At 47.3% G+C, this 17,461-nt stretch overlaps 1 protein-coding gene across 3 annotated transcripts in view; it reads left to right on the top strand.

Annotated features, from left to right (window-relative positions):
• Positions 1-17,461, top strand: part of SMARCD3 (SWI/SNF related, matrix associated, actin dependent regulator of chromatin, subfamily d, member 3) — a 99,578-nt gene that overhangs the window by 11,150 nt on the left and 70,967 nt on the right. The window contains exon 1 of one of the 3 annotated variants that reach the window (XM_065751658.1): positions 12,396-12,854. The exons of 1 other annotated variant lie outside the window; for it this stretch is intronic. In XM_065751658.1, coding sequence (XP_065607730.1) covers positions 12,777-12,854 — 78 coding nt within the window. In that variant the 5' untranslated portion in view covers positions 12,396-12,776. Of the gene's footprint in view, positions 1-12,395; positions 12,855-17,461 lie in introns of those variants that run through there. One more of the 3 variants, XM_065751655.1, reaches the window with a different exon arrangement.

The following is a 17,461-nucleotide window of genomic DNA, read 5'->3' as shown; positions in this document are numbered from 1 at the left end:
ACAGAATCCCAGAACTGCAGTGGTTGGAAGGAATGTTCGGAGCTCCCCACTTCAGCCCCCACAAAGAAGTTCTCTATAGCAGGAGCGCATCCAGCCAGGACTGGAATATCTCCAGAGGAGGAGACTTCCCCACCTCTCTGGTCTCTGTTCCAGGGCCTTGGCACTGTCACGGCGCAGAATTTCTCATGTTCAGATGGAACATCCTGGGCTCCAGTTTGTGTCCCGTGCTCCTTGTCCTGTCGCTGGGCACTACCAAACAGAGCCAGGCCCCATCCTCCTGACGGCCTCCCTTCAGATCTGCACTCATCAGATCCTTCTTCTTTAGATGAACAACCCCAGGGCTCTCAGCCTTTCCCCATCATTAGATACTCCAGGGCCCTCTGCTGGGCTCTTCTAAGCAGATCCTCAAACAGGCCAAAGTCTGCTCTCCTGCATTGCAGGACTGTGATCCTGTTTTCTGCTCTGCTCCACTCCCTCATGTTCTGATCACCTCCATCTCATGGTCACAGCTGAGGTTGCCCCTGACCTTCATGCTCCTGAGCAGTTCTTTCACCTAAGGATCAGGTAGAGCAAAGCAGAGCACCTCTGCTTGTCTGCTCCTCAGTTATCCATGCTATGAATTCATCATTAGTGTTTTCCAGAAACCTCCCTGACTTTATGTGCCTTTCTGTGCTGTCCCTTCTTCAGATACTGGGGTGGTAAATGTGTCCTATGAGGATAAGGGCCTTTAAATAGGAGATTTTTCAAATTGTCTGCCTCTTTGGCAGACACCACTACAACACTACCCATACTTCTCAGCCTGCTAATTCTGACCCATACACTCTCAGTTGATGCACCATTCACAGAGTCGCAGAATGGCTGAGGTTGGAAGGGACCTCTGGAGGCCTTCTGCTCAAGTATGTCCAAAAGAGTACTTTGTTCATACCTTATCTCTTCCATGCTTTGGGTCCCCGCTGCAGTCAGAATCCTCATCATTTTTACGCTGGGAGTTTGCTACAGGATTAGAAAAACTGTTAACTTGTGGTCCATTCTTCAGTAGCTGCCAGACAGAATGGAGTCATTCTCTGAAGGCATTCCAGGCTTTGGTTTGAAGTGTCAGAGAGTTGTGTCTCGCAACCATGCAAGAAGGGCCACAGAACTGATGAACAGATAAATCAAGTTAACATATAAAGTGGGGAATAGCAAAGAATGAAGCCTGTCATGGGGTGGGGTAAAGTCATCAAATATATAAGACAGAGGGGTGCAGAAAAAGTGGATTTTGAGAGAATTGTAGTGGTGAGCTATGCAATGGCAGGAATTGGACTGGGGAAAGGAGGAATTGACTTAAATGGCTGTAGGAGGTGGAGAAACTGAAGGAAAAAAAAATGTTAGCATTAAAACTATTGGATAAGTGGAGGAGTTGTTACAAACCAGATGAAGCAGCTAGGGAATCAGTTACGTTATAAAAGAAAGCTTTTCTAAAGGGCAGAAGTAGGACAGGTTGTTTTTATGTTGGTATTTTTTTCCTCCGATACTCTGCATCCCCTTTTTCTTATGAAATATTTGTGATCAACTTTCCATTACATAAAGTTTATTCTATGTTTTTAACTTTGTTTTATTTTTGTTTAGATTAGGTATCATACTCCAGATTAATATCTGGGATTTTAGCAACAGAAATTGGAAGACAGAATTTTCTGTTTTTTGTATCTTTGGGCTTACAACCTAAAATGTTAGAAGCCTTCCTCTGTGCAACCTGAGCAGAGATTTACTCCTCAGTATTTGCTATTGCTTTTATAACCAACCTTGCCGTGCAGTATGTCCACATACTGTCTGGTCTGAAGTAGCCGAGCACTGAGGCATCTCTGTGAGGAATGAAGCTTGTTTGCATCCCAAGAGAGAGCAGGGCAGTCAAAATTCCCCACAAGCACGTTGTTTCTATGGTTTCAAGTTGCAGGCTGAGTATAAATTGGTCAGGAAACAGGTGCTGATGATGGGGTGTGCAGCGTAGGAACTTGGTAGCCATTCAAAACAAGCACAGCAAGGCAGCTGCTGTGCTGGGTCTGCTGCCCATCACAGTGACTGCTGCTCTCGCTGTTCCTTTGCACACTTGCTATTTCCATTTGGTAACTTCATTTGTAAACTGTGAAGGCTGGAGTCCATGATGTTTTATCTGTACCACCAAGAATTCTTGCGCCCAAGACACAGCTGATTACCATGAATGAGAAAATCGTGACAAACAACATGATATAACCTACAGTGGGTAGCTCTTCTTGTCACAGCTTACACAGAAACACTGCTATCTGAGCCTTACCAGCTAATTGTTAGTGTAAGCAATTGTAAATTATTTCTTTTTCAAAGCACTCCACACCGTAAGGATTATCTTAACGCTGCTTCTAACCTCAGCACTTTTGAGGTCTGGCTGACAAATAACTTGCACCATCGTTTATGTGCCTGTCCCCTTGGGAGCACAGGCAGTGCATTACTTTATGGCTTAATGACCTCACTGCCAAATGGAGGTTGTTGCTCTGAGCTGTAGCCTGCCAACCCGCCGTGCCCATTTTATGGTGGGAGAGACGGGGAGGGAAACCACTGCCCAGCGCTGGAGCCAGTGGTTTTCTACGTCTGCAACATTTGGTTGCTCAAAAGGAGGCTCAGCTGAAAGCACGTTGTCCAGCTACAGCCTGAGCACTGTAATCATGTCACTGTGCCTGTGGCTCTGCCTGGCATTTCCGTATTCCTGATTTCACACATGTATTTATACACTAAGAGAATGGAAAGCTGGAAGGTTTACAAAATGTCCTACCTGCTGCTATAGACATATCACAGCTCCTTCAGGATTTATGCTTTCTTGTGTTTTTCCAGCCAAAATCTTATATTTTAAGGCCCAATTGATTTTTTTTTCTTTTGACCCAAAAGGCTGTGAAACTTTCCCCACATTTTCTCATGTAGATTTCTGAAGATGGTAAGAAAAGGAATGAAAGAAAAACCAAACAACAGATAGACAAAAACCCGCAGATAGCAGCCATCCCCAGACCTCCTGGCAGCGCCTTTGTCTCGCACCTGTTCTTAGCGTATTTGTGACGCTGTGTTTATAACTGTTCACCTCATTGTTCCTTTGCTCGGAAATTCCGTGCACAGTATCATCTGTTCATGGTCAGAATTTCAGACACGTTTCCCTACGCTACAATGAAGTTGCTTTTGCCATTTTATCACTGGCTGCCATTTTTCAAAGTCACTGATGTTTGCTGTAATAATACACTTTGAGATTGAAATTCATGTTTCTCAGGGGTCATCTATTCATGGTTGTGTTATTATTTTTTCCAAATAAAATAATTTGAAAGGTCACTTGGGCTTGTCTAGCAATGCTGGTTCTTTTTTGTTTGTTTGTTTGTTTGGTTGGTTTTGTTTTTTTAATAATTACCAATATTTCTTACCTCTCTCAGTTCCATTGTGCTCCCAGGCCGTTGTGATTTTATTCAACTAATAATTGTTCTGCTGGTGTGGCTGAAATGAGAGGTGAATTTATTACTGTATGCCAGGATCGCTCTGTTCTCCTTATTTGGTTATGTGCGTTCTGCAGTTCCCTGTGCTTTCCAAGATTGTCACGTCCCACATATTTTTGTATATGAATGCATCCTTCAGTAAGTATTTACTCATTATTGATTTACTCAGACTATAGATCCTTTTCAAAGGATTTTCAGTGAGACCAGGATATAAACATAGCATTATTAATCAAAAGGGGCTTAAAAAATATATTTTTTTCCTAATAAAGAAACAGGAAATCCAGTTCGTTGTCCTGTATTACAGATGGACAAAAATACCCCAGGCAGTCGCACTGGTGTAATCCCAAGACTCTGAGGCTGAAGAGCATGAGGAGGGCATAAATAGTAAATGGGATAAAGGAGTAGTGTTGTGTTTACAAATCTAATAGATTTATGGCTAATTTTCAACAAAACGCAGTAAGTGTATGTCTTACTTAGCTGGACTTCAGTGAAGCCTTGGATACAGTGCCATCTGAAAATGTAGTTGAGATTCAGAAGACAGGTAATAGAAGAATGGCAAGGCAGGTAAGGAAAATGAAGCAAAAGACATTGCAATTTTTTCAGGAATTCCCTTGGGATTAATGCCATTTAATATTTTTCACTGAAGACCGTGGCACAAATAATAGGAAGCACAGTAATGAAAAGTGTTGACGATGCAAATTAGACAGGGATTGTTGAAGCAAGAGAGTAAGTTATACTGCACGGAATGATTCTGGAGACCAACAAACAGAAATCGGTCTCTGATGACAGTGCAGCTCACAGCTGTGCTCTCCAGGGCTGCTAACATGAGTCAGCACTGGAAGCTGAAGGCTTACCTAATGGCACTGAAACGAATAACCTGGTGTATGAGACACATGCAGCAAAATTTGGAGTTGTCACTGTCATAATATTGTGGAAAACAGTTGTCAATCTAGTGAAATGTGATAGAGGGCTGTGCTGGTAAGAGAGGTATCAATGCCATACTGTTGTTACTTGGCCTTTGAGAATAAGGTACGGTTCTGTTTACCCATGTTCTAGATGGATTAACCAGGACTTATTTAAGAAAACTGGATGAAATGATAGAAATGGGCATTTCTGTTGGAAGGGACCAAGTATGGGTCTCACTTGTTTAGCTTGGCGAAGGGTGATTTAGTGTGGGTTATGACTGCTGTCTGTAAGTGCCCCAAAACAGAAACATTAGGCTTAAAGAAGGGCAAAGTTGATGAAAGAACATATGACAAACGCCCAGATATACTTAAAAGAAGTCATTCAGATCATTTTTTTTTAAAGCAGCTATCCAAGAAGACCGAGGCTTAAAGTGCAATACAATAAATGTATGTCTGAAAAGATTCTGTATGACATGGCTGCTGTTGTTTATACAGCACCAGCCTTGCTGGCTCAGCAATTCCCTCCTCTGTGTTCAGTCCATTTGTGATTGTGTGTGAACCCTTCATGGTGCTGCTACCAAACACAGCCCAACCCATCATTCTAATTGAGTACCATAAAATACCTGCCTTTTTTGGTCTAGAGGGCAGTAGATGTAGATCTTAAAGTATTATGGACCTTTTTATCCACCTTTTGGCATCCCTGCTGTTGTCTGTGATTGCTCTTAAAATAATCAGGACATATGTTTTTAATTATCTCCTTACCTCTGCAGAGTTACGTTGGGAAACTCTGGAGAAAAACATTTTTCTTTGTCTTTATTTGTTCTTTATTGCCTCTATTTCAAACCTTTTTTCTTTATGCATGCTACCAATTGCTTACAGGATTTCTTCATTGCAAATAGATTTGAACCCAGTGGAAAGGTCTAGCATGAAGTGACATGTCTATAGCCGCTTATGTAGGATGGTAGTTGGAGGTCAAGGAAAATTAGAAAGGCCACAATATAAAGCTGTATGGTACATGTCAAGAACAGCTTGCAATCAGATATGTATCTTTCCAAATTCAAAACGTTAAGGGACCCTTTTGATCACCTTAGACTTGTTGATAGCCTTGTGAACTCAAGGGGATCTACTCTGGGAAGAGAAAAGCCTTATCTTTGTCTCACAAAATTCCATGCAGTTTTTGGGGGCAAACAGGGCAAAACAAACCGCTGGGAATCAGCTCATCTCCTATCCTGCCCACATGGGAATCAACACCAGCTGTATCACTCAAAGCAGATGCTTGTCTGACATCTTCCTAAGACCCTGAGTTATGGAGGTTCCCATCCTTATCACAGAATCAGAGCATCCTTGGAGTTGGAAAAGACCTTTAAAGGTCATCTAGTCCAACTCCCCTGCAATGCACAGGGATACCACAGCTCCATCAGGTTGCCCAGGGCCTGATCTAGCCTCACCTTGAAAGTCTTCAGGGACAGGGCATCAACCACCTCTGGACAACCTGTGCCAGTGCCTCTCCACCATCACTGTAGAAGTTTTTTTCCTCGTATCCAAACTAAATCTGCCCTCTTTGAGTTTGAATCCATCCCGATGGAAAGAGTATTCCAGAACATTTCTACTTTTATGGCTGTACTCTTTAATATATGAATCTTCCTGGGAGAAATTTCAGTGTGTTAGTTCTTGCACTATGAATATACAGAGCAGCTCTTTTCCATATTTGCAGCAGCCCTGTGCCTGTTATCTTCTCTTTCCCACTTTAGGATTTAGTTTTTATCACAATTATGTTTTCCTTGAACCATCTTGATTTCTCCCACACATATTTTCTTTCACACGCAGAGCCCCAAAGTGCAAAGAATAGTTTGGCTGACATGGTAACAGCACATAGCACACAGAAGGATTACTTCAGGAGGGTTCCTCCCAATATTTGCAAAACTTAATTTCGCAGCCTGAGGAAAGTCTTGAGCTGGGACTGTTTGTGCTTTGGAGAGAAAGGATGCAAGAAAAGCATACACAAAAGTGGAGGAGAAAAATAAGAATCTGTAGTGCATTGTCACTGCTTTTGTTGCCACCAAGGGGATGAGAGCAGTTGGGCAGTATTCATTGTTAATTCTTGCTTGGTTTTGTGTGTGTCTGTTTATGTGTAAGCAAAGTACTGTTAATTCACATGCAGCTTTTGATGTTGTATCACCAAATATATTTTTTTTTCTAAAAAAAGAAGAAAAAAACAAACTTAACCAAAATAATACCATCAGTTTTCTCCTTCCATTTTTATGCAGTTGTTGATTCATGTCTTGGTCTGAAAGCCTGTGCTCTTTCTAATTGCATTATGTCCTGCTCTTTCAAACTACATCTCCTGCTTTTTGGGATTTTAGTTCTGATTTTCTCTCATAGGACCACCTGTGACTACTGCAAACCATGTCTTGCTAGGAAATTTAATTATCATGTTCATTATCATAGAATTATAGAATCACAGAATCGTAGGGATTGGAAGGGACCTCAAGAGATCATCGAGTCCAACCCCCCTGCCAAAGCAGTTCCCTACACCAGGTCGCACAGGTAGGTGTCCAGGCGGGTCTTGAATATCTCCAGAGAAGGAGACCCCACAACCCCCCTGGGCAGCCTGTGCCAGTGCTCCGTCACCCTCACCGTAAAGAAGTTCTTGTGCACATTCGTGCAGAACCTCCTGTGCTGCAGTTTCTGTCCGTTCCCCCTTGTCCTGTCTCCACGCACTGCTGAAAAGAGTCTGGCCTCGCCACTTTGTCCCCCACACCTCAGATATTTATAAACCTGGATCAGGTCCCCTCTCAGTTTTCTTTTCTCAAGGCTAAACAGACCCAGTTCACTCTGCCTTTCTTCATAGGGGAGATCCTCCAGGCCCTTCACCATCTTTGTAGCCCTGTGCTGGGCTCCTTCCAAGAGATCCCTGTCTTTTTTGTACTGGGGAGCCCAGAACTGGACACAGTACTCCAGATGAGGCCTCACCAGGGCAGAGTAGAGGGGGAGGATCACCTCCCTTGACCTGCTGGCCACACTCTTTTTAATGCATCCCAGAATGCCACTGGCCCTCTTGGCCACAAGGGCAAAGTTATCTATATATTATATATTCATTGTCTATATTGTTAATGAGAATGTTGAATAATTCTGAATTCAGGAACATGTCACCATTTCTTCAGAATGAGCAGACCCTTCATCTAAGGATATTTTCTGTCTTTTTTTTTTTTTTTTTTAATGCAGTACTGCATAAATTCCCAAACTGCTGAGAATACCAGAGATGAGATGCTGGAGAGCAACCCCACTGAAAGAGATATGGGGGTTCTGATCGACAGCAAACTGAGCATGAGCCAACAGTGTGCCCAGGTAGCCAGGAAGACCAGCCATACCCTGGGTGCATCAAGCACATTGCTTTGGGCCAGTCGTGGGAAATGACTGTCCTGTACACTGCACTGGTGCAGCCTCACATTGTGTACTGTGTGTGGTTTTGAGCATCACAGTACAAAAAAGACATAGAACTGTTGGAGAGTGTCCAAAGGAGGGCTACAAAAATGGGAAAGGGTCTTGAGAGAAAGACATGAGAAGAGCAGCTGAAGTCCTTTGGTTTGTTCAGGCCAAAGACGAGGAGACGTTTAACCAGATAAGGTTTAACAAGAGCAAGTGTAGAGTTTGCACCTAGGGAGGAATAACCACATGCACTGGTACAGGTTGGGGCAATGACCTGCTGCAGAGGAGCTCTGAGGAGAGGGACTTGGGTGTCCTGGTGGATGACAGGCTGGCCATGAGCACTGCGCTCTGGTGGCCAAGAAGGACAATGGGATTCTGGGGTGCATTAAAAAGAGCATGGCCAGCAGGTCGAGGGAGGGGATCCTCCCCCTCTACTCTGCCCTGGTGAGGTCTCAACTGTAGTACTGTGTCCAGTTCTGGGCTCCCTGGTACAAAAGACCGGGATCTCCTTGAAAGAGTCCAGCAGAGGGCTACAAAGATGATAAAGGGCGTGAAACACCTCCCTTAAGAGGAAAGGCTGAGAGACCTGGGGCTGTACAACCCTGAAAAAGGAAGACTCAGAGGGGATCTGATCCATGGGAGGCAAAGGGACGAGGCCGGACTCTTCTCAGCAGTGTGTGGTGTTAGGACGAGGGGAAATGGCCACAAACTGAAGCTTCGCACAGATATGCATGGGAACTTCTTCACGGTGCAGGTGATGGAGCGCTGGAACAGGCTGTACAGAGATGTGGTGGAGTCTACTTCCCTGGAGATGTTCAAGACCCATTTGGACACCTACCTGTGCGACCTGGTGTAGGGAACTGCTTTGGCAGGGGGGTTGGACTCGATGATCTCTTGAGGTCCCTTCCAACCCCTACAGTTCTGTGATTCTGTGAGGATAGGCCTCATGGTGTCTTGCAGCTCCTCCTGATGGTTCCCAGCTCCTTCATAGTGGCCTGCAGCTCTTCATGGCAGTCCTACAGCGTCTCATGTCTCTGAAGCTCTTCACAGGGAGTGGAGGGCAATGCTGAGGGCAATGCTCTGCTCTCTGCTGTTCCCCTGACAGTGCCTGAGGGAACCGCATGGAACTGCACCAAGGGAGGGTTAGGTGGGGGTGAGGGAAAGGCTCCGACCCAGAGGGCGGTGGGCACAGCCCCGGAGCTCAAGAAGCCTCCGGACAGTGCTCTCAGACATAGGGTCTGACTTGTGTGTGGTTCTGTGTTGAGCTAGGGGTTGGACTCAGTGCCTCCTGTGGGTCCCTTCCAATTCTGGATGTTGTAGGAGTCTGTGCTTTATGTTTCTGAGCCCTGTTGATCTAAGTGAAAACTGGACAGAGAAACCAGGCCCTTCTAGAGCAACCAGGCCCTTCTAGAGCAACCTTAATATATTTCTTTAACCACTATTAATTAAAAAGTTGAATGCAGCTGCAAATATATTCCTTCCCTCCCACAACTTGTGTTTCAGCCTTTTTAGCCCAAGCAGCATAATTTAAAATAGGAAAGTAAAAAGAAACTATGCAAATTTGTGTGAGAAAAGGTGGCTTCCTACAGCCCAGATAAGGAGGATGAATGTCAGCTTTCCTTGAAATACGGTGAGTTAAGGACATAGCACAAAGTGAGCCCGAAGAGAGCAATGGAGGGATGGAAAGAGGTCGCACTGTGTGCTGAGCGTCCAAGAACATGGAGGAACACACACTGCAGGGCGTTTGTGCCACTGCCATTGGGGCAGACATGGCAGGGAGCTGCAGGGCAGCTGTGGAAGAGAGATAACTTGGGCTGAGCCAGGCAGCTTTTCAAAACAACAGTAAATAACATTTATTTTTCTACACTTTTGAAAGAAAATTCGTAGGGAGAATAGGAAAAAAAAAGAATGAATTTCAAATAAAATTGAATGTTTTTTCTGGTGGGAGAAGACATGCTTGCACTGTAACCTTCATCCACTTGTGTAAGTGCATTTTACACCAGTCTTCCTTCACACGATTGTGGTGAGCAGAAGAATTGCAGGAAATAAATGTAATTCTCAGCTAGGTGATGCTGGGCAAGTCTGTTCCATCCATCTGAACCGCGGCTTCCACTAGGAAAAAGAAATAAAAAAAACAAGTTATACCGTTTCATAAAGTACTTTGTGAGCTACATTTGTACTAAGTTAGAAGTGAGTGTTAATGGTACGTAATTGCTTTCGTTCAGGTGGCTACAGCATGTCTGCAGCTCCCTAATTCTCAGGAGGGCGACCTGTGTATCCGATGTTCTCTTTGTAACCTTCATACAGTTCCTGCTAAGAACATCCAGACGGGACAATACCTGTCCTGCTGTATTCGCTCGCAATCCCGTAACACTTCGTATCCCATCTTGGTGCTTCAGGATGCAGCCGGCTGCCGACGGAGCTCGGAGCGGCTGCATCGCGTCTCTCTGTAGCGGATCAGAAAGACGAACAAAACCCCACTCTGAACGCTGCCGCGGTGCAGCAGCCCCTCCTCCTCTCCCCCAGCCCGTCATACAGCGTTGGCAACGATGGAAACGGACCGCGGGGAGCCTGCGGCCGTCAGCGCGACGGTTCCGACGGCCGCGTGTCCCTTCCACGCCGCCCCGTAGCTCAGCCCTGCGCACAGCGGGCGCGGCGTGGAAAGGGTTAAGGCCGCTCCCTGCCGCATCCCCGCCGCCCCCGCCAGGCCACGGCTGACCTTCACGGAGCCGCGTCGGGCATGCGCGCCGCCGCCCGGGGCCCGCGGGAGCCGCAGTCGGTCCGGCCGTGGCCCGCTCGGGTTCGGCGCGGATCTGGAGGAGGCACGGCCCGAACCCGGCCCGCCGCCCACCAGGGCTCGCGGCCGGCGCACGCCCTGCCCGTGCCGGGCGCGCCGTGGCCACTCGGTGCCGACGGTGCTGGCGGAGGAGCGCGGGGGTACTCGAGGGGGGACCGCGCGCCGCGCCGCACCGCGCCAGAGCCGCGCCCTAGGAGTGCCGGGCCCGACGTGGGGAGGCCGCCGGCTCCGGGGCCGAGGGTCGGCGGCGGACCCCGTCCGTGCCCTCTGCGGGCGGTGCCGCGGCTCCGAAGCCGTCACTGCTTCTATCGGCCGTTTGCACACAGCCTTCCCCAGAGGGACCCGCGCTGCGTTCGAGCACCGCGTTCGGTGCCGTTTCGTGGAATGAGGATGGGGACGCGGCTCCCGTCAGGAGTGGGAATAGCGACGGGTACGGCTTTGAGTCAGCAGCGGTGCTGCGGGGAAGCGGCGCGTCCCTGCGCAAAGAGAACGCATGTCGTCTGCTGGGAGCAGGAGAGGGCTCACAAGATGGGAGCCAACGTCACCGCGTGCTGCTGGGACCTGAGCCTCGCAGCCGCAGAGCGGTGCCGCCATGCTCACACAGCAGCTCGGCTCCAGCTCCCACGCGCAGTCGGTTCGGTTCGTGCCCAGAACGAAGCCGCGCTGCTGCGCTGGGTGTGTCTGAGGGAGCGGAAGGGGGAGGGCGCTGATAACAGCGCCCACGCGCCCAAACGCTGTAATTCCTACGCTATCCCACGCAGTGCTGCTCGGGTTGGGGTCACCTTGAACATCGGCAGAGGTTGCTCCTTAGTCCCTGCGTGAAAAATGCCGTGTGATGTCCATGGTCTGCTCTTCACTGCTGGCCGAGTCAGTGTCTTTCCTGTGCTTGTTTTTAACCACTAGGTGATGGAAGCGATTTTATTCATTTGAGGTCTGATTCCCCTCTATTTGCAATCTCGCCAGAAAATTCAGAGTCCCTAGACAAGAACCTCGAGCAGAGGAATAGAACAAACCCCTCGCGTAGCTTGGCAACATCTCTATGGCTGTATCGCACAGACGGGAGACGCTACGCCCCGCACCGCGCACACGGCGCTGTGCTGAGCAGTGAGCGGCACTGCTGCTCTCCATCGTGGAGGGGGCAGTGCGCTGCCATCACGAGGGTGTCGACGCTGTGCCATCATGGAGGGCCACCGCCACGCTCCATCATGGAGGGGGCACTGCTGCTCTGCATCAAGGAGAGGTCATCGCCGCCCTCCATCACGGAGGGGCCGCCACTGCTGCGTGCAGAGCGGCCGCCGAGATCTGGAGCGCCGGAGAGGCCCCTTCGCCCCAGATGGGCCCCGGGGCCCGCGGGGTCTCGGTGTGCCGCGCGGGGCTCTGCGCGAGGAGCGGCAGCTGCAGCGTTACGTCCGCGGAACCGTCACAGCGGAGCGATGGCCGCGGGCGGGGCCGCCGCCATGCTGCACGCTGCCCACCGCGCCCGCTCCTCGCCTGCCCGCTCTCCCCTCGCCCCCGCGCTCTCCCTGCCCGCTTCTGGCTCTTCGGCTCCCGCTGCCTCTGCTCGCGAAGGGACCGCTCTCAGCCTCGCGCTGGAATCGCCGCCAGCGAATGCTCGAGCGCTGCCGGCGGTCCCAGGGGACGGGGCCTGGAGCGCCGCGCGGGCGGAGCGCTGCGGACGGGGGGAGCCATTGTTTCTCACCGCTCTCCCGCTGCATATTCTAATGGGAAAACTCCCGAGGAGCCGGGCTGACGATGCCGCTGCCGAGGCCGCCCCCTCCCCCTTGCCCCAGAATTTACCATCCCCAGCGCCGAGGAGGAGCGGCTGCGGCTCTGCCGCGAAAGGCCGGGACGTGTTTTCAATTTGCCTCCCGCTTATCTCGGGTGTTTGGACAGAGAGGTTTAAAAAGCGGGATTTTCTGTCCCCGCAGGGTAAACACGCAGAGCCCGGCAGCGCAAACTATTTCTGGCTTATCAGTGGAGGAATGCAGCAGCTGAGGCCGAGCGCGAGTGGGCCGTCAGGAAGGCCCTGAAGGGGCCCCCTCCCCACTCCGCGCTATTAGAAGTGTGAGAGCCCAGCAGGACTCAGAGGGGAGAGTTGGAGAAAAAGGCAGAAAAGGGAAAGAAAGAGGAAGAGAGAGAGTGAGAGAGGCTGAGCAGACCCCGATGGCTACAGACGAAGTTACAGGAGGGGCTCGCAAAGCTACGAAAAGCAAACTTTTTGAGTTTCTGGTCCATGGGGTGGTGAGTCGGGAAAGTTAGCGAGCTGGCTGGCTCCGAATCGAGGGATGAGTGGAAAGCGGAGGCTGCGCCGGGCTGGAGCGGCCCCTGCAGCGCTGCTCCCCGCCTCGCCCCGCAGCCGCGGGGGCTGCCGCGCACACGATGTGACCGATCCGTTGCTATAAGGCTTTGTCTGGGGGGTTGTGTGCTGTGATTGCTGCTTTGATTCTCCATGCTTGGTGAATAGCATGCTTCTGAGCCTCGTCACGGTGCGGGATCTGCACAGGGTCTGACCCAAATGGGCTTGTAGGACACTTTGTTCTGTAAGCAAACTTGTGTTTTGAAAAGCAATTCTGATACTAGTCCGATGCAGCCGTGTGCCGCTGCCTCTGGTTCTTGTCTCCAGCCCTGGCTCTGATGTATCCTCTGGCTACTTAACAGGTGACTTTCAGGGGCTTGAAGAGATTAGCTGTGCAGATCTCTGCCAGTCGATGGGCGCTCACCCACGAGGGAACGTCAGGTTGCCGCGCTTAATTAAAGGAATCACTCAGGTCTTTAAAATATTACCAGCTTTTGTTTAAGGAATCCGGTCTTTGATCTCCATTTAAGGGGATATGCTAACCTTGTTTTGCTGCCAGTGGAAACAATGTTCTTTAAATGATTCTAATGGTTGACAGCGATCACCATTTATAGCGTTTGGATTTCTTGTGTTGATACACTTCGAACAAAATAAGACCCAGGAAATGCAGATATTGTTCATATAGAGATAGTCCCTGTGTGTTTTCTTTCTTGAGCATTCTGGCACCTTCTGTGACACCTTTTTGAAGACATCCACTGGGCGTTCCTGTACAAAGGAATCTCGGGAGCTCACTGCAGGCCTCTGGGTTGTCTCCATAATTCAGGCTTGCTCCAGATTTATTGGATCTAGCTTGTGTCCTACAGAGCCTGGGCATGATGAGCTCGCTGGGTGAAGGACTTTTAGATGGCATTCTGTTTTTTGAGAGCGGTGAGCAGGCGCTGTGGTGCTGATGTACATCAGCCGTCTGTTGCTAGATGGGCAGATACAAACAGAAGCAGGTGTGCAGATCTATGACAGTAGTTGTGCTGTGGATATAGGAGTTCATTAAGATGGTCTGGCTCAGGATAGCTGTAGCTGGGCAGAGCCGTAGGCAACCTGGGAGTGTTGTGCATGTGGGAAGCTGGTTCTTTTTCCAAGGTTTCTGTTGGCACAACATCGCTCTTCCTTCAGTATAGGAAAGAGTCGATAAGATGGTTGAGTGAATCTGCTGCTTTGCCATGTAGATGTGTAAGGAGCCTGCTAGCCTCTTAAGCATGAGAAATGTTAATTCATACCAGAATTAATGCAGCAGAACTTGTTTCCATTACTTGTTTGGATGCTAGAAAAGTCTGACTTGTCTGCGCTGACTATTTCACCACCAGTGTCGTCTCGCTTGGTGTCAGTGTTGCCTGAGTACCTGCTTCTGTTTGTCATCTTTTGCCTGTCAGTGAGACCAGAGCTTCTCATCTGGCATTCTCTTGCCCGAGCTCCTCTACACCCTTCCATGATGGTTTCCTGTGGTTGTGCTTTTGCATCTGTGTTTGCTCTTCTCTTCTGGTTTCTTTCTAATCTTAGGTTCATTTTGATCAAAACAGGTTGAGGTAGTCAGTCTTCAATTGCTTACAAAAGACCCAAAGTTAAAACTTCGTTTATCTGTTTATGTATCCTAACAAAGAAAAGAATGAGCCATTACCCTGAGTTCACGCGTTGCAGAGCCTTATTGCCACACACGGGGTGTCTGCATCTGAGCGAATTCCTTGAAAATGTTGATGACCAGACTTCTCCAGCGTGTCTTGGAATCAGGTTATGCCTCCACTTCGGGGAAAGTCTCCTTTTCACACTATTCATTTTGTTATTCTATCTTTGACAAAATTATTAGTTTTGAGTATTACAGGTATTATTATTGTTTCATTTATCAAAAAGAGGGGTTTATAAACAGGGATAGAATGTTGTGTGAAAATTTTTTACTGTTTGAACAGTTAAATAGAAAGGAGAATTTTGCAGTATTTTCTAAGAGCTGTTACATTTTGGGTTCATTTGATCTTTCTGAAAACATATGTTCCTTTGCTAAGGTCACTTCGCCCTTTGCTCTTGTGTGTTTCATCTTGCCTTTGTTCTTTTCCATGTTGCCGGCTTAGAAGGTATCTTCTTCTTCCTTTTATGTCATTCAGATAGGATCCCTCTACAATGTCAGATCTTTTTAGTGGTCAGAAACCTCAAGTGTGATGTTCGTCCTTCTTGAGTAGTTTGTTACGCCTCTCGTGAGCAGTTCTTTTGAAAAGGCCGCATTTCTTTCACTTACTCGTTAGATTTCTCTAACTCCTGGGCTGTTGCATCAGAGCCTTACGCAGTTTATCTGTGGGAAGAGAGATTTTTTTTCACAGGCTTCATCTTTCACTGCTGTTTTTCCCCCCTTCGCTCTATTTCCAGAACTTTTCTGGAAAGATACAGCTTTAATGACCACCTTTATGCTCATATGTTTTTATTGATATATTTTCTTCTGTCCAGAGTAGCTGCCTTTATGATGTCTCCCTCTGGGTGTCTAGTTGTTGTTTTCAGCTCTTTTGACCCAAAGTGAATTATTAGTCTCCCTGCAGGGTGCTCCTCAGTTTCTTCTGTCCCCTAGAACCTAGCATCAGCCACTTTGTTGTCTGGATGTTATCTTAGTCTTTTTTTTCTTTTTCTTTCTCAAGGAAGTATTTTCACGTGTAGCCTTGAGAAGATCTGTAGTACGTAACTTGTGAAAGCTCTTGTCCAGACACACGTCCTTCTGTGACTCAGTTGCAGAAATCTCCTCTTTGGTACTTGTACTGTGGACCTCGCAGCGTCATCTTCGCACAGCAGGGAGCTGAGGGTTCATCTTCTTGTGTGATTGTTCTGACCCTTTTTAATCTGTTTCTCCATCCTTTTTTTGTTCCTACTTTTTCTTCCTAAATCCCCTTCTATAGAGATCTAGTTCTTTGCCCTCTGTGCTATGCTCAAGTGACTCTTCCTCTTAAGTCCTTATACATATTTATTTTCTGCTAGTAAGTGTTTTTCCTATAGTTCCTGCTGATCTCTACACAACACAAGTTGTTGTACATCACTACTGTTAATGTATGCAAACCTGTACATCACTTATGTGACTCCTTTTTTGATCCCCATTCTTCTTATTGTGTGATTGTCCACCTCTACTGTCATAGAGTTTGACAGCAAGCTGAGGAGCTGTCTTACATGAAACAGCGTTTAGTACAGTGAAAGAAGGGTCTCAAAGCAAGCCATGATGTAAACAAATATTTAACACAGGAATTAATTAAGTAAAAATAGGTTAAAAGAAAGGCCTGATATTCCAAGGATGTATGTGGCATGTTTTATAGATTTAGTAGTGTTATGGAGAAAGGGATTAGCATTGAATTTCATAAACAAATTTTGCATCTCTTCATACACTGCAGGGTTTAAATGAGCTGTGACCATCCAGGAAGAAAACTCAGATGTCATTGTGGTCTGCCTACTATGTAGCAGCAGCTACTGCTACTAAGAAAGCAAATTAAATGTTAGCTTCATTAAGAAGTGGGACAGAGGATAATGCAGATCTTGTAAATCAGTTGGAACGTACTTAAAAGATATATAATTTCATGTTGACTGTCTGCGTGAGAGAAAAGCGAAAGGAGGGGCAACCCAGATGGCAGTGACAGTGGGAGGGCTGTGAAGACTTCATCAATAAGAGATTGGGAAACTGGAGGTGATTAGGCTTTGTAGGAAGTATGTATGTGGTTTTTTCCATAATACCTAAGGATGGAGATTGGGAAAGCTGTAAAATCTCCACTGCTGGAGGCTCTTGGAAACTTGTTAAAGAAGTGCATGTCTATCAGAGATGGTGGAGACACTGGTGATGCTTTATTGAGAAAAGGAAGGACTGGATGACCTCAAGGATTCATGTTTCAGTGTGGCATAAAAATGGTGTTTATTCTGTTACAATGGGAAGAACTGGAGGTGTTTTCCCCAAATTGAATGATGATGTATTTTAAGTCGATAAAAGTAATGTTTTCTTTCAGGTATAGAGATCACTACAGAAGTAGTGAGGTGAGGAGAATATTAGGTTTGGAAAAAAAAACCCAAAGAACAACTTTGCTACTGAAAACTGTCTGATCAATTTTTATATTATTGTGGGTATAAATACTATCTTGTCAGTGCCTAAACTCTAGGAGGGGTAGAAAAGAGCTTCACGAACAGACATTTTTGAACAGTTTGTTCCATTTGCCTCATACACAGTGCTCTGTGCTAGGACATTGTCAGAGCACAGTTTCTGGAACACAGTTACTGGTTTACTGCATATGCATTTCCTGTTTCATTAAACAAGGAGATGTTTGGGCTGAGCTTAAGGCAGCCTGGGGAATTTAGCATTTGTTTGGAAGGTACTTTCAGAAGACTGGTGGAGTAAGAACCGGCGTTCAAAAGCACAAGCAAGCTGCCTGCAGGAACTGAGGGGTGGTCTCTTCATAGCTCTGAGCTAGCTGAAGAAAAGTTCACACATAATTAAGAAAATCAAATCATCCCAATTCTTGATACATTTTTAATAAATAGTTAATGATAC

This window comes from Cyrtonyx montezumae, unplaced genomic scaffold (assembly GCF_038088225.1).
Source record: "Cyrtonyx montezumae isolate F1298 unplaced genomic scaffold, pur_monq_1.0 scaffold_79, whole genome shotgun sequence".
Taxonomy (NCBI): domain Eukaryota; kingdom Metazoa; phylum Chordata; class Aves; order Galliformes; family Odontophoridae; genus Cyrtonyx; species Cyrtonyx montezumae.
The sequence above is the reverse complement of the archived record's forward strand: the minus strand, read 5'-3'. Positions and strand labels throughout refer to the sequence as shown.